This window comes from Nyctibius grandis, chromosome 4 (genome assembly GCF_013368605.1).
Source record: "Nyctibius grandis isolate bNycGra1 chromosome 4, bNycGra1.pri, whole genome shotgun sequence".
Taxonomy (NCBI): Eukaryota; Metazoa; Chordata; class Aves; order Nyctibiiformes; family Nyctibiidae; genus Nyctibius; species Nyctibius grandis.
Genome location: NC_090661.1, coordinates 67,146,701 through 67,163,157, shown reverse-complemented (window position 1 = coordinate 67,163,157; position 16,457 = coordinate 67,146,701). Strand labels below are relative to the sequence as shown.

The 16,457-nt window shown below is 37.9% G+C and overlaps 1 protein-coding gene across 2 annotated transcripts in view; it reads left to right on the top strand.

Moving 5' to 3' along the window:
* Positions 1-16,457, top strand: part of SLC38A6 (solute carrier family 38 member 6) — a 46,185-nt gene that overhangs the window by 6,857 nt on the left and 22,871 nt on the right. For both annotated transcript variants that reach the window (XM_068400122.1, XM_068400121.1), the window contains exons 5-6: positions 2,465-2,504; positions 13,499-13,577. In XM_068400122.1, the coding sequence (XP_068256223.1) occupies positions 2,465-2,504; positions 13,499-13,577 (119 nt within the window). The remainder of the gene's footprint in view (positions 1-2,464; positions 2,505-13,498; positions 13,578-16,457) is intronic.

Sequence of the window (16,457 nt, the reverse complement as noted above, 5' to 3'; positions counted from 1 at the left end):
CATGAGCAAACTAACCATTTTTGATATGAGTAATCAACATGTAAGCCATACCTTTGTAGCAGTGTGTACTGAATCTGTGTTTCCTGATAGACAGTGCTGTCGAGTAATACTGGGTGCAGAGGAAATACTACTTGTGAATACTAGACACTTAATATTATGACTTCTATGCTCTGCATTTCAGTTACACGGTACTAAAAGCACATTTTACCGCACACAAGTATGATTTTAATGGTTTACTGAAACAATGTAAATTTTTTTAAAACGAGTTCTGCTTAACTGACTAGAGTCTAATTTCTTCTGTTTTAATGTAACTGAGAATTAGATCTGAGCTATTAGGTGTTTGTAAGACTTCCATTAGCATTAATAAGCAGATAGGAGTGTAGTCTGTGAGGATCAATATTTATCAATCAAAGTTAAGATGTCATCAACCTCAAGAGATAAGAAACCTTAATATTAGCAAGGTATGAAATAAAATTATTTTTCCCAGGAGCTGTTGTGCACACATTAGCCACAAGCCATTAGATGCAGAAGTCATAGAAATGTAGAGCTTAAGGAGATACTAAAATGTGACTTAGTCTGCCTTTGCTCTGAAGCAGGGCTAAACATACATAAACCGTTCTTGGCAGCTGTTTGTCTAACCTGTTATTTAAAAGCTTAAATAAGGATTTCACAGCTTCACTATGTAGTCAGTATCAGTAATTTTTTTTTATTCTCCGTAATACACTTTTCATAATTTTCAGTTTAAATAACTTGTGCTAAAAATCATCTGGTCTTTTATTTTCACTGTTCATGGAGAGCACCGGAACGTTTGTAGGTTGGGAAGCTGTTGTTTTGATTTAAATAATTAACCAAAGTTCACCAAGCTTTCCTGATGAACTGATGTTTTCTGGAACACTTATCTTTCTCTCTTGAAGTATCCTTGATATTTATACACTTTTCTTAAAACTTGCCTGCAAGATGGAATACAGTAAGCTGGCTGATAACTTGACAGTGTCAAGAAATGTAATTATTACCTATATTTTAGGTAGAACATGGCTGGTACTACATCCCAAAACAAGATTTGCTGTGAGTGCTTCATGCTACTGATTATATCATCTCAGACTATTTTTGCTATTTGCAATCTAATAACTCTAAGTCATATATTTGAGGTCTGCTGATCTTGTTGACTTTTAGACTTTGCTAATTTACCACAACCATTCTGAATTCTAATCCTGTCCCTGAATGCTCCTTGCTTCCGTGAGGCACAGATGGCTTTTTTTTTTTTTTCCTTTTTTCAAGTAGTACTTGCTCTCTCCTGAGACATTTGCTAATGATACAGACAGAGCGCTGTAGGATCTTGCTGGAACTGGCATCTTAGGTTGACAGTAAACTACTGGTTAACTGCTCTTGAAGTAGAGCAGCTATCCAATCTTATGGTGTTTTCCTGTCAAATATATTTGTCTGAGATTTCTGCTATTGAAAGATGCTGATTCTCCCTTTCCAAAGGCATGAAGTATTTGTTTCCATCTATGGCAAATTCCAAGATACCATACCTTTTTTTTCTTCTTTTTTTTTTTTTACCCTTTCATCTGGTGACTTTTGAACTGACTTTGAATTCATTTAAAATCTGATATGATTTTCTAGCTGATCAATTGAAAAAATGGCAACTCTACATTTGGATTTTATTCAAAAGTACAAATTTATTTTTCTTCTCATAACTGTGGCTTAATTTTTTCCAAGTTGACTTAATGCTAGCACTCATGTAGGAAGGTCATGCTACATGAAGAAGAGCAGTGGGTAAAAAGGAAAACTGTACTAGGTGATCATACTGTTTTAGAACTGAACTGAAAAGAAAATGCTGGGAAAACTTTAGATGCTTTCAGGGTTTTTTCGGTTGGAAGTTAATACTTTGAAGTATTAACAGACAAATATTTTAATAACCTGTGATCATTTCTACTTCCATATCAGTCCAGTATGAATAATCACAAATGCTAAAGAAAAGTCTTATCTAGTTTACAAGTTTAAAAGAATAATGATATTCATGATAGTTAAAAATATTCAGGTTTTTGGAGTGAGGAAGTAGCTTGTACAAATCTCTGCTGTCTGATTGTCTTCTCAGGGGTGAACGATCGTTCTTATTTGTACTCACCTGATGTCAATTAGAATGCACGTACATGTTTTCAGTGATTTAAAAAACCTCATCTTCTGAAGAACACGCTTCACTCTATAACTTCTCTTGTTTCATCATCTCAGAATGAAAGAGTGATATTTTAAGGGAGGTTTTTTGTTTTTACATTCATTTTAGGTTGCGTTGGTTTCCATGTGTTAAACTCTTCAGTAAAGAGAAGATGCCCTTCCTTTCAGTACTAGTTATCACTTCTACATCTGGTCTGTTTAAGATAATACATATGTGTTTTATGACTGCTATAGACATACGATTTTAGTTATCCTTACCCTTTCTAAAGAAATAATTTTTTTTTTATAGGTCCTTGTTGCAACTACAATAATTATCCAGAATATTGGAGGTAAGAAACGTCATATGCTCAGTATTAACCAAGTGGAGTATAACCTCTACAGTCTACAAAACTCCACAAACACCAAAGGCAATAATTAAATGAAAGTGTTCTTAAGAAACTGATTAAAAGGACAGAAAACTTAAAGAAAAGCCTTATGTGATCATGCAAAGCGGAAGTGCTGTAGTCATGGGGTAGATGGGGGGGCTTACGAGGGTTGGCTTGTATGCCTGGTACTGCATCACAGGACGTGGAGCACATCCATTATAGCTGGCCTTGCTAATTGGAAGGGGCTGAGGAAGCTTAATCTCCTCTCCACTGCTCTGTACATCTGGTAGCTACATTTTATCATATCATGTGTTTTGGTTTTTGCTGTTGGAACTTGCTTATGCATTTTAGTGATTTGTGTAACAACTGCATGTTTACTTAGCCGTGAAGAGTTTCATCTGTTCTTTATTAATGGTAGCTTTTTTTTTTGCTAGCTCAATACCTTGGGTTTTGAGGGGTGGTTTAGTTTACTGACTTTAATCCTGTGGGCTGATGACCTATGTTGTCGTATGCTGGGCTGTCCAGTTACATTATTGTTATTTTGTCTTCCTTAGTGCATGACATAATAAAATAACACTAGCTGTCTTTGTATTAAAATAACCACCTAAGCATTTAAACTCTTACTCAGGTATGTTCGCATACTTGACAGTTACTAAGTAGTAGTGCCCTTAGAAATTAATTGCTTGCAAGTAGACAGTGTTTAGCAGAACAATTTTAGATTTTGTTGGCTGTAAATGTTTTGGATACTTTGAGGGAATTATGTGAAAGCTCCTTCCTCTCAGCCCCCTACCCCCAAGAAGATACATGTTTACATACATTGACAGAAGGAAGCAGCATTACAGCACTGTTCTTTCCTTTAGGATTACCTGTCGAGTCCAGACAATTCAATGATTGCTGTTTATTGTCACTACGTAGAGACCTAGAACTAGACCAAGTAACTGCGTTTATGATAAAATTGGAATATTTTGTTATATTAAAAGCTCCAATAATAATAACTGCCTAACTGAAAAGGCTATAAAAACCCAAGCATTAATTTCAGGCAGGAGTGAACATATTAATTCCAAGGCTGAGGATGATTTATTCATACAGGTTTTAGAGGATGTTCTGTAGCAATGAATAAATTTTTTAATTTCCTTTCCCGTTTGAGTGGACCTCTAAATAAACAGTACTGGAGAAGGAGGGATGCACAGTACAGGTTTTGGAGACTCTGGGATCGTGTACAAGACTGTGGTCGAAGGAAATATGACTCATTTCTTCCTCATAGCAGTTTGTAACCTTCTCTGTGTCATTTTTAATAAGATTCAGCTCAGTAACTCTATAGAGCCCCAAACTAGTGCGTGCTGATTATTATCAAACTACTTATTCCATCTTCTGCAGTGGACTTCCCTGCAAACAAGTTGGGCCTGGTTTGCCAACCAGTGGTTTTCCATTTAACTAGTTAAAAAGTAGATTTTTGCAAGTTGAAACTCTTCTTTCAAGTATTTTTAGTGACCTCATTTTGATGGAAGCATTCAAAACTCTGTTTTGGTTCTTCTGGTTCCAAGGGCAATATCTTTCATGTAAGAGAATGGTAGTAGTTCATGTATCCGGTAGTTTGGCTTGCAAAGATCACATGGTTTCAAATGCACTGAAAAGAGAAAGCTGACTTTCCTTCTATGAGCCTTTAGAGTTAGTAACAGTAACTAACACATGCCCCAGTCTGTGAGGAGGGGTGATCTGTGGAAACATGGGTTGCAAGTTGGGCCTCCTTGGCACCTTCTCCTGCACAGATGTATTGTGCTGTCATTGCAAGGAGCTGTTGCAGCTTCTGTTTAGTATTTAGGTTTCTGTTTGGGAAAAGAGCTCCCAGCTGCATTATTTCTCTCCTTAACAACTGCCTTTGGCAGAATCCTGTGATGCGGCGGTCCAAGTCAGCAGAGCAGCACTGTGTCAGGAATAGTCTTTGAAGATGACTGTAGTGCAGGCTAACAGGCTCTTAAAAAACACCAAACCAAACCAAAAAAAAAAAAAAAACAACCAGAAAAACCCAAAAGAGGGATAGAGAGTTCTCGTCACCTCTCACTGAGCCTTGACTCTTGAAGAAATGCATAGAAAGAAAGTACATTTTCTTGTCCTTCTGGTCCTTCTGCAGATTTTTAAATGGAAGTGGTGAAACTGTGGAGCGTAGGTTGTCCTGAATGGGCGCCATGCTGGAATTAAGTGTAAAACTTACCCTTTCTTCCGGGTAAGTGTTCCCCTCTTTTTGTTCTCCTGTCCGTTTAAAGGAACCAGCAGCACCGTGCCTGTTGGGCAGACATCCAGACTCTGTCAACATCTTTATTTTTAGCCTTAGTCTGAAATTAAAATCGTTTTCTGTTACCTCCTCCGTCATCAGACCTGGGTGCATTGCATCATACCGTATCTTATTTCAAAAGTGATCGGAGAGCATGAGATAATGATGGCTTGTGATTAAAATAAGCAACTTTACTAGGGTTATTGTCACTATCAGCATCTAGGCTAGGCTTTTTTAAAGTTTGGTCTGATCACTTCTAAAAATAATTGAAGTATGGAAGTGATTTACATTCATTTGTGGTGGAGAGAGCTTTTTAGTAATCATTTTAATATAGTTATGCTTTCTAATTTGTCATCTTTGCTTTTTTAAAAAGAAAGCTTAAGTTGCAAATTTGACATCCTAATTGCATACACTTATGGATTTGTGTAGATATGGGAGTTGGTTTTTCTACTAGCAGTATACCCAAAGATAAAAAAAGATTTTTCTGCAGCTACAGGAAAGCACTGGTTGGTCAAATTTGGAATTTAAGAGGTTAAAAAAAAATTGATTTCAAGTACGTTGCTTGGAATTTTAACATGTATCTCTAACATAAGTGCTCAATTTCCTGCATAGTTTTAATTGTCTCTTGGATCACTTTGTGTTCTGTTAATCCAAGTAACAAATCAAATGCCAAAATCCATTCAAGTAGCAAGGATTAACTAAGGATGCATCGGGATGATGCATTTACTTTGCAATATCCAAATGTAAATTAAGATCATCTTAAATACTGTAACTTAAAGACTTTATGGAACATATGCAAATTCTTAGCTTAGGGTGGTTAAACTTTGAGAATATTTGCCTAGCTTTTCTTGTGTCATATGTACTTGTTCTTGCAATGTAGGTATTTGTTAATGAAGTGAAAACATAAGGTTGAATGGGATGGCCACTGCTACTAATTTTTATATTGTTCTGTTTGTTGGTATTTTGGCCCAAACCAGCAGCCCTTTCATCTAAATAACTAGTGATTTGTTACATGGGAACTGCCTTGTTCTTGAAAGAGCCAGTTAGTGTGTCTAGGGGCTTGCAAAGTGGATGCTAGAAAGGAAACCATCAAATTGCGTGCTACCAGACTGTTATTTTGGTCTTCCACTGCTCCCCAGCCTCTCCTTTCACCCCACGTCTGTGAGCGGGGTGATCTTCCAAATCTCCACTTCTTGCCTGCCATGCAGGAGGAGATCTCAAAGGATTTCAGACCTTGTCAGGTGCCATCCAAGATGAGAGGGCCCTTGAGGAAGCTGGACGCCTGGGGGTGTAGAAGGAGCGAGGGAGGCCGCTATGGAAAACGTGGAGTTACATGGCTCTGCTGGCTCTTTATGTAATCCTTCCCAGGAGCGAGGGGAGTTGGACGGAGTCCCCGCTATTGTTTTAATAGCGTTGTGCTTCTAGGAAGTGATGGATGAGGCACAGTGGGCCAAAGCCGTGGCTCGGCGTCACACAGCCCTTCCCCCCTCCTGCCAGGGAACTTCTGCGAGCTTCCTAGATGCTTTCTGAAGGGGGGAAGGAAGATGGGAATTTCTCCTCCTGGAATTGTCCCATCTGCGGATGTGACTGCAAAGGAAGACGGTCCACAGCCACGTGTGTGAGAGCAAATCGGTAGGAATCTTAAAGCATATGTAACCAAGTTAGAGAGGGAATTATTCTAGCAAGGCTGGTGGAAAAATGGAGACAAACACAATAAAGTATTGCACAAGAGCAGCTCGCAGCCTGTTGCCAACACTAACAAATCTTCAGCGCTGAGGTCTAGCAGGAAGCAGGGGAGTTTTACAGCGTCTTTCTCTGGGCTGCGGGCTGTATCAGCTGAAGGTCACTGCTGCGGGGAGCTGTGGCCCGGCCCGCGGGGCCTGGTAGCTGTGATACACAGGAACGTAAATTGAAACTGCTGAGAAAATTAGTTTAATTATTTAAAATTTATTAGCAGTGGGATTAAGTGCAACAGCAGAACCTGCAGTACAGCAGTGTCGCATAGGTGGTCTGCGTGAGGGTTTTTTGTGGCAGACTTCTCTTATTTTTTCCATTTCTTTCTCTCGGCTGAGATACCCAGGGGAGCTCTCGGGCTGAGGATCTGTATGAGCAACTAGCCTCTCCTGGCTTGTGCCCAAACGATCATTGCAGTCGCTCCTTGGAATAAGTTTTCCAGACAGCTATCTTAATTTTACAGAGAATTATTTGCTTTCTAGTGTAAATACAGTTTAATTAAGCATCATTTCTGTAACCGGTGCTTGCGGATTTTGTTTCAGTACTCTGCAGTTAACACGTCCTCAAAAGTACACGTTTTTCTTCTTTACAAGAATAAGTAATGAGGAAAATGTTTTATCCTCGGGTCTGCCTGAACACCCTGGAAGTCACAGGATTGGTTCTGACGGGAGATTCGGTTCTTCAGCTGGATTTTATGGTCCGTTAATGCAGTCAGGGGGATGGACGATGCACAGAAACCCTGCTAGGAATGTAATATGTGTTTACACTTGGGTAGTTCGTGTTTTTCAAGCTTCCCGAAGTCAGTGCGGAGGCGCTTGAGGGACGGCGGGGCCGGCGCTGCCCGGCGGCGGGGCGGGAAGGGAAGGGAGGCCCGCGCGCTCGCAGCGCCATCTGCTGGCCGCGCCCGGCCTCGCCCGGCGGGGGGGCGGCGGCGGCCGCCGGCCTGCGCCTGCTTTGGGCCGCGCGCGGCCTTTTGGGGGGCTTCTTCTTCCCCTCTTTTTTTTTTTTTTTTGGTGAGGTAAACAATAAAATATTTAGCTTCTCAGTTTGCTTTGAGGGGAGGTATACGTGTGTCCTCTGTGTGTCAGTACTTATAGATGCTATGCATGGATTAACCCAAAACAACACTACCTTGTCCGATCAAGGTAATGGCACATTTTTGCTTTGCAAATTATATTTGGTTTTTTCCCCATCCATTCTGCAATTGAGTTTTAAAAGTGTTCACAAAATTTGTCTCAAATGTAAACGGAGCAAATAGTTTTTGAGAATCCTTTTTGTAATCGGAGTACGATACTCTGCAAGCTTTGAAAATAAATGCGTGGTGCAAATCGTGGAAGAATAAAATCCAGCTCGTTATGTGCTGCGACGTGCATCGTTAATACCTTAAGAAATTACTGAGCTTTCTTTAAGTATGGCAAATCTAATTCTGTTTTCAAACAAACTTGAATGTTTGTTTTCACAGTGCTGTTTGCTTTTGACCTGAAAGCCCAATTATCCTTTCTGATTCCAAGTGAGGATTTCCAGTGCAGAGCTGCCTTAATTAAGGGCAGGTTTGTCAGCTCCTGTACTAATTTAACAGTTGATGACCCGTGCTCTTGTGTTTTCATGTTTCAGTGAATGGTTGTTGGGACGTTTGGTACTGTAAAGAATATTTAACCTGCTTTAAATAAAAACCCGACAAAAACCCCAATGTGCAGCTATACTTCACAATGGAATATATGAGCTATGTGGAAAACATTTCAGTTTTATTAGCATAACTATACAAATACTATTAAACTAATGAAGTTTTACCAAAATAAATATGCTGCCCACGTGTTCCCTGTGGAATAAGGAGGACTTTTTTTTTTTTTTTCTTTATTTTTAAAGCTTGCCATAGGCAAGTTCCAGAGTAATTCAGGTAGAAGCTAAAATTAGAAGGAAAGGGGTGCAGAAATTCATCAGGAGGAGTGTCCATAATGTGAAGACTAGCAAAGAAGAAGTTGACAACCTATTTCTGTTCTCAGAATTTCTCCATATGAACAAGCATAAAAACATCTCTTACACACTCCATTCTACATCTGTGTTTAGAAACAAACAAGTGATCCCAACAAATTTTTTCGGTTTTTAAGCTTTCACTAAGAGGAAATATTAAAAACAATACAATTGTAACTGAGAGACTTCTTAAAATCGAATATGTGGGGGATCCATTGCAAAATGAAAACAAAAGAGCATGCTTTTAAGGCCGTATGATGTGAGGGCTAAAATTGTTGATGGTTTTTGGTGACATCCATGCATCATTCCTGATGTTTCCAGAATTTAAATTACTTACGAGGAGCTCAGTGCAATACTGAAGTACTTCGTATCTTGCTATTCTGTTTTAATTCTTTGACAGGAAAAATGGGAGCTTGCCCAAAATCCTCTCTAGTTTCACTTTCTTTCTTGAAATCCTTCCCTGCTTTCCTTTTTAACTTTCTCACATTGTTTGGATTAGGACAGATTCCATTTTAAACAACCTCCATACCAGCAAAGGGAGACACAAGCCCAAAGGGGTTTGTCACATGCAGTTGCTATGAAAGATCTTTTCAGTATTTTGTGAGAAATAGGGATCTTGCTGACTGAACTCTTTAGAGGATGCAAGTTAGAAGTATTTTCCTTTATTTTAATTATCTATAGATAATTAAATATCTATTTAATTATCTAAATTATAATTAATTTAACTATCTATTGTGAGGAATCTCTGTCTTACCTGGTATTTGCCTGGATGAGAAGCAAGATTGCTCTGTCTGCTTGTCTTGACTCCCAGATCAGCACCCCTATTTTTTTAAGTGTAAGAGCTGAACAGCCAGTGTTGCTGTGTTGATGCAGTCTGGTTTTGCCCCAGCCCCCTGTCTTCTCTTATGTGAAGTTTGGAGGGCAGCTTGGTTCCATCTTTGCACAGTGCTTAATGATGTAAGACATCTTTATAGTGCTCTAATATGATCAGCTACAGTGGTAGATTAGGAAAAACTAACCAGAAGAGTTAGATTCAGTCCCTTCAATTAAATGATTTGAAGGGATTTATCACCAGCCATTTTCTAAGGAAGGAATAAATTATATGTTTACATATAAGTTTAATGTACATATTCTCTTGCATCGTTGTGGTGGACTTCAGCAATTGATCTTTTTTTGGGTAGGATAATAAGGAAAAGTTACACCTCTTTTTCTGGTAATCAAAAAGCCACTTACTTATTTGATTTTAAGATTGGGCTACCTCAGAAGAGGTGTTTTGGGGACTATTTTAAAAAACATAACCTTGGATTCCCTTTTCTCCAGTAACTAATGTTTTCTCAGGTAGGGGCCACATATGCTCAGCGTTAAATAATATTGTAGCACAATATGGACATTCTGAATAAGGTATGCATGGTATGTATATTTATAGAGAGTCATATCTCATGGTGGCACTACAGGTTACAATAATGAAAGTGGAAAGCAAATACCCTATTTTTTATCTTCTGAACACATTTTTTTTCTGTTAAAGAGCTAATACCAAGTTTTCAGAACAGGCCAAAGTGATATGTATTTTAAGAATGTAATTTCTTGCTGCTTTCAAGACAGTGGTAAGCCTGTTGAATAATAAAGTAGTAATATAATTTTAATTTCTGCTGAATACTGTTTTATGGCATTTCTGTGTCAAAGCCTATTGAGAAGTTCAAACCTGCTTAGTTTTCCATCAAGTAGCTCTTGGTGCATACTGAAAATTATTTAAAAATAATGTAATATATGCAAATTCAGGGCCTGAAAATCAGGAAGCGACTATACGAAGGTTGCTCGTGTAGTTGTCGTGTAGCACTTGTTGCATCTGCATATTGCTAAAGCCTCAGATTACGCCATTGTACACCATTTGTTCTGCAGGAAACCTGTCTTGTTCAGTGCTATGGATAGATTTCTCATGTTGCAAAGAGAAGGTGACACGAAGAAAACATAACATTCTTTTTTTAATTTAGGGGATGAGACTTGGGTTGCAAGAGCAGGAGGTTCTGCTCTCTCGTGCTATGTGGATGCAAGGGGGGTGAACTCTGAAGGCAGTGTTGATTCTGACATTTGCTAATTTTTTTTGAATGCTTCTAAAGATGAATGTATGTTTATTGTAATTTTTGCGTGTGATAGAAGGTGCCTTAAAAATTAGCCATTGAAATTATTTTCAAAATGACAGAGGAAGTCAATACTTCAAAAGTGGAATAAATCAAAGACAGGGTATGCTTTTTGTTGTGTTCTCTTGTGTCACAGCTTAGCCTTGTGATGGGTAATCCCTTCCTTCCATTCTACATTAAGACTGCCAAGGATAGCTGATGTTTAATTTTTATAATACAACTTTTCAGGGCTTTGGTCGTGGTGGGTGTCAGGGAAGTTAAGTAAAATTTCCTATTTGGAGCAAAGGATACGTGACTTTTTTTCTGTTGTCCTGTACGCACTTTATTCCTACTTGAGATAAGTTTTTCAAGTTGCTGTGCCCTTTTTGAAGACGCTTCGCTGTTTTGGTTTCAGCTTTAAAAAGCAAACGATGTTCTTTGCTCACTTTGTAGTGTGTCTCAGAGTTATACAGTGGTTAGTGTCTCTTACTTCTTTCACGCTGAGTAAAGCCACAAGGAGCTGTTGCTCGTGAGGAGAATACAACTGTGTAAGTGAAGAAAAAACAGGATTTGATTTCTTAAACTGTATTTAGCGTGGACGTCCTCAGATTTATGTGTGAGATTAATGTCTTATCTAAGCATCAGAATGTAAATAAAATTATTTATTATTTATTTTCTTCATCTTCTAGAACAAACGAGAATATAAACTGGGGGGAAAAAAATCCTACTATGTGAGATTGTTTCCCATATGCCCAGAGAAAGGAAGAAAGATGCATACAAATGTTTAGCATGTGCAAGCTTCTTGGTGTGTGATTGGTTCCCTGCTTAGGAGTGGAATTCAGTGAAATAGGACTCCTCTTTTAAAAACAAAGAGTAAGTGCACAACAAAGGATAAGTGATCAAATGATTAGCCAGAGGCTAATAGGAATGCAAGGGAAGAGTGACAGATTGCATATTAGGAGGAAATCTGATCTGGAGATTAATTCGAAGCTTTCTGCAGCTGAGCTGCAAAAGAACTAATTTTGAAATCTTTCTGAAGGACGTAAATGTATGAAAATTCTGACTTGCTTATGTATAAAGTATTGTATAATACAACAAAGAAAGCTAATGGATAAATAAAGTTGAATTATAATTTAGAGGAAATTTCCTTCCCCCTCCCCCTGCCTTTAATTTTTAAAAAATCTGTCTTTGCTTAGGGTGAAATACACATCTGCCTGTAGCATAGCATGAGAAATTGTGTTAATTTACTTACAAATTCTGGTGATTTAGAAATATGCATGCTGTAAGGATCTCTGGGGTTGAATCTACATTCTGTTGTATGCAAATAGGAGGGTGAAATCAGGACAGCAGATAAATACCTCACCAGACACAATCAACAGCTACATGTCAACAGGGAGATATACTTGAATATTGGAAAAAAACAGAGCTTTTAATTATGAAGTGAATATTTCCTTATTTAGTGACCTACCAAATGGTTTTCATTTAACCTTGAGGTAGGTAGATGTCACTTTGTATTAATGTTCTTTATAGAGACCACATTCCCTTTCTTCAAAATTTAACATTAACTGCTGTAGTACAGCAGTGTCTGAGTCCACACGTTTTTTAAGGTTCAAACCATTTCTTTAAAAAAAACAACTAACCAAACTTATTCAAAAATCAGCTTATGAAAGTTTGCTGGTTTACCCTTTTAAAATTTATGTTTTAATTTTAAAGCATAAATAAATAAACCATGGTAAAATTCTAAAGAATTAATAAATACAGAACAGTAAAATTTGAATACAACAGATGAATTTTTGTCAAGCTCTAAATGTAACTAAACTTTTGTCAGCACATTACTAAAATTAATTGCTGCTGAAGGATGGAAATTAGTTTCATGTAGGCTTTGATATTCATTGAAGCTGTTTGTAAAGCTTGATTTTTCTGAGTAATTCTCTTTTGATTCATATAAATACTTGCTGGTTATGTAAAGAAAAAAGTGACACGAACAGTATATGAAGGTATCAGGTTAGTGTAAGTTGTGATTTTTAAAACCCCTCTGATGCCTTTCATCATTTTATATAGTAAAGGAGAAAAGTGATACAGTGAAGTAGCTTTTGGATGCATGTGTGTGCATCATTGCTTTCTTCTGAATAGAATCATTAACACTTAATTTTGAGTCAACGCTCCTATGAGATTAACTAACAATTTCTCTTCTGATTCGCAATTCCTGTATAGTTTTGCACTTTATGTTGTTGTTGGGATCTTCTTGGTGGTGGGTTTAGCATGAGAAGTGGAGATCTGTCACTGATTATCCTCTTACCTCTGAGGGCCAAACCATGCAGTATATAAAGAACCTTTCAAGTCCTATTCTTGTCTTTAAATTTCTGTCATACATTTATTTAGTACAACAGCAACTGAACAGCAATAAAAACTGAGTCTTTAAAAAAACCCTATTGTAGTAATAGAAACACATCTTATTATTTACTCTCGTCATTAACAATGTCTTATAAAGAGTAAAGAGGAAGGAGAAGAGCTGCAGCCTTGTAGTCTGTCTCAGGCCTCTAGGTCCGTATTCCCAGGTAAAAGGTCAGACCTATATTTTACATTGTTTTGCCTTTTATTCCTTTGTATTGTGTTTTTCTTGTTTCAAGACTCGCATCATAACAGTCTCTTTGGAGGCATTAGCTAACATCAGTACAATACTCGGGGATTTGCAGCTATTTTTAGAAGAAGTATATGAGAAAATAAATTCTGATTCTGGTGCCATGGTGTCTAATACATAGCTGAGATGTTCCAGTCATAACCACTCTGGTTAAGCCATGCTCATTGTTACAGCCAGAGATACTGGTATTCCTTTACTAAATCTGTTCTGCTTCTGTTTGCAGCTATGTCATCTTACCTTTTAATTGTTAAGTCTGAACTTCCTGGTGCTGTTGCGGGGTTCTTAAGTGGAGACGAGAGCGGGTAAGGAAAAATGCTTCACATATTCTGTATTTGTCTTGAAGAAAATGGTTCAGGACTGCTGAAGGAGATGGGTACTGACACTTCCCTCTGATCTCACGTGCTAAAAAAATTAGTTATTTACAGGAGTTCTTGGAATATGAAATGTATTTGGCATGTGCAAGCCTTCCGCGGCACACACACACAGAGCGTGATTCTTTCCTCACAGCAATTTCCCACCAGAGGACCTTAAAGTCGGTGAAAAACTCCATCTACAGAAATCTCCCTTCTGTAAAAAGTCGGAAGAGGAAGCAGGAGGGGACAGGAGGAGAAACATCTAAAATGCTGTCATGTTATCACTTCACATATTTCAAAACCTCAGAACAAAAAACAGCAGACATTTAAATTTAAATATTTTGTTGTCTTGCTCCAGTAATTGGACTTGTCTTGGGAAGAACGCCAGGTTTCCAGACTTGGTTTATAATTCCTTAACTTGGCTCCCAGTAAAGAAATTATTCTTCACAACTGAGCTGTAAAGCTATATGTAAGGAGTGTGTCCCTCAGATTTCTTTCAGAACTGTCGCAAGAAATCTGTGCCTGTGCTAAGACAAACATTGCAGCTTCAGCACTGAAGTGTCTCGTTCTAGTTGTTCCAGTGCTGCTGTCATTCATAACAGTGTATCTTAGATTGTGTTACGGCTGGTTTTCCAAACTGCTATTTTCAGACGTTTTGAGCTCAAAACTTCTCTGGATTGAAATGTGATGAAATCGTCTCAAGGCTGTGTGATGCTTGTGTTATTCCTGAATGTTGTGGGTGAATTTTAAGTTTGAAATTAGTTTTTTAAAAGATACTTTAGTTCATTTTATATTTTGTTATTTATAACTTCTCCATTTTGTAAGGAACATTTTGAGAAATGAAGTGTGGTGGTAATCATGCTTTCTGTCTTTCTGCCCTCCTGGCCCTTGCAATAATATGTTTTTTAGTAAGAGGCTTTTTTTTAAAAAAAAACCTATTATGTTTTTGTGTGTATGTTGTTTTTAGTCTGCTAATTTCTCTCTTCCAGCTGTGGTAGTGATCAGCTTTTCATTTGGGTGCTATTACCTTCTCCTTCAAGATCATACTTCTAACTCCACTCTTCACACACAGTGGCATTGAGCCTGCTACTCTCTCTGCTGCATGTGCGTTCCAGTCTGTCTGTCCCCAAATTTAGCATATAACATCACTTCTGTTTTTAATTTTATGTCAACTCTTTTTATACAAAGTGACTTTTCCCAACACAAATACACTTTTAAACAAACAGCTTATGAAGACTAATAATAGGTGGAACCTGGAGGTCCTGCATGCATGCATACTGCCCAAAGGATTGTTCAGTCTAAAAAAGGCAGTGGGAATAACTTCTTTAGTAAGCTGCCTATTTGATAACACTCCCACCAGCCTTTTTTATCAAGGTCCTGGCACAGATCTTCTGGATGGGAACACTGGTGAACATGCAGACAGGTTACAGCAGTTGAACTGGTTATTACAAATCCAGGGGGCGAAAAGAAAAAATTCTTTTCTTTCAAAGCAGCTGTTACACTGCACATCTGTATGCCCTCACTTTGGATCCATTCAGTACCCAAATCGCCCCTGGATGCTGTAATGAGCCATGGTGTGATTCTCAGTGTGCTGTCAGCACTGCTGCCACCCATACTTCTTCCTTCCAACTTCTTCCAAAGTTACAGTTTGAGGTGGGAATGAAGTTCAGTTTTGCATTTAGAAACAGCTGAAATTCTCCATAGGAATACAAACCACAGCTCAGGTGGTAAGCTCATTGTCAGTCCAGGTCTCATCCTGTTTCTGCCTCTGTTATTGGGAGTTCTTCCCTTGATAAATCTTTATTTGACACAAGTTGACTCCTCTGTTCTTTGCTCAAGCAAATGTTTCAAATGCAGTGATCAAGCAGTGTTCCAGGTGCGTGCACACAGCTGACATTCTCTCTATGCCCACATCTATATTTCATATATTTTGCCATATTAATTACCATGGTAGATCATAATCTTTTGTTTCTGTGTATTTTTTTGCAGTTGTTAAGAGTAGTTTTTTACTAACAGAGTTTTTAAACTGTAGGAAACTGTTCAACAGAACGAGGTAATCAAGTATCAAGCCTAAGTAGTGACTTATTTATGCAAAGGCCATAAATATTGACTAGTTTGATTAAACTATTTTAACTAGACCACATGTTTCCAGATGTGGTTGCACAAGTGTTCTGGTTTTGTTAAGTTGTTATAGCATCTGATACACTTTCATTTGGGTGCAGAATTTATCTTTAACTGTAGTTAGAATGTATCAAAAGTGTCAGTTAAACTATCTGTGAAAAATATTTTATATGCATCTACCATCCCAAAGCGTACTTTTGGGAAAGCCATTTGAAGAATGTTTTATGCCTTGCATTATTTTTATAGATAAAGGTTAACAGGTATGCATGTGTTTGAAAGGCTCGGAGCCAGTGTGTAATATTTCTTCATGTCTTTATTAAAAAACCAAACCCATACAGTATGAACACTTGTTAATTGCAAGCTGAGATGTTTCAGTCTGTCTGCACAACAAGAATTCCACATAGTTTTGATGACATGGACATAGTTTCAAATGAGGATTGTATTTAAGAAGTTGTAATTTGTGAGCCCTCTGTTAACATTTAATGACCCTGTCAGGAGGATGTGATTGATGCAATTAAGTTGTCTTGCTTGTGTGTTATATAATTGATATGGACTGAGAGTAAGATCCTAATTTAGAACATATGAATCTCTTGTTCTGTTGCATTCAAGAATGAAATTAAAGCGATTTATAAATGTCTGCTTTTAGTTAAAATATGGGATAGGGAGGAGGAACATCTGCGTGCCAAAGCATTTTCAGTAGAGTCAAGG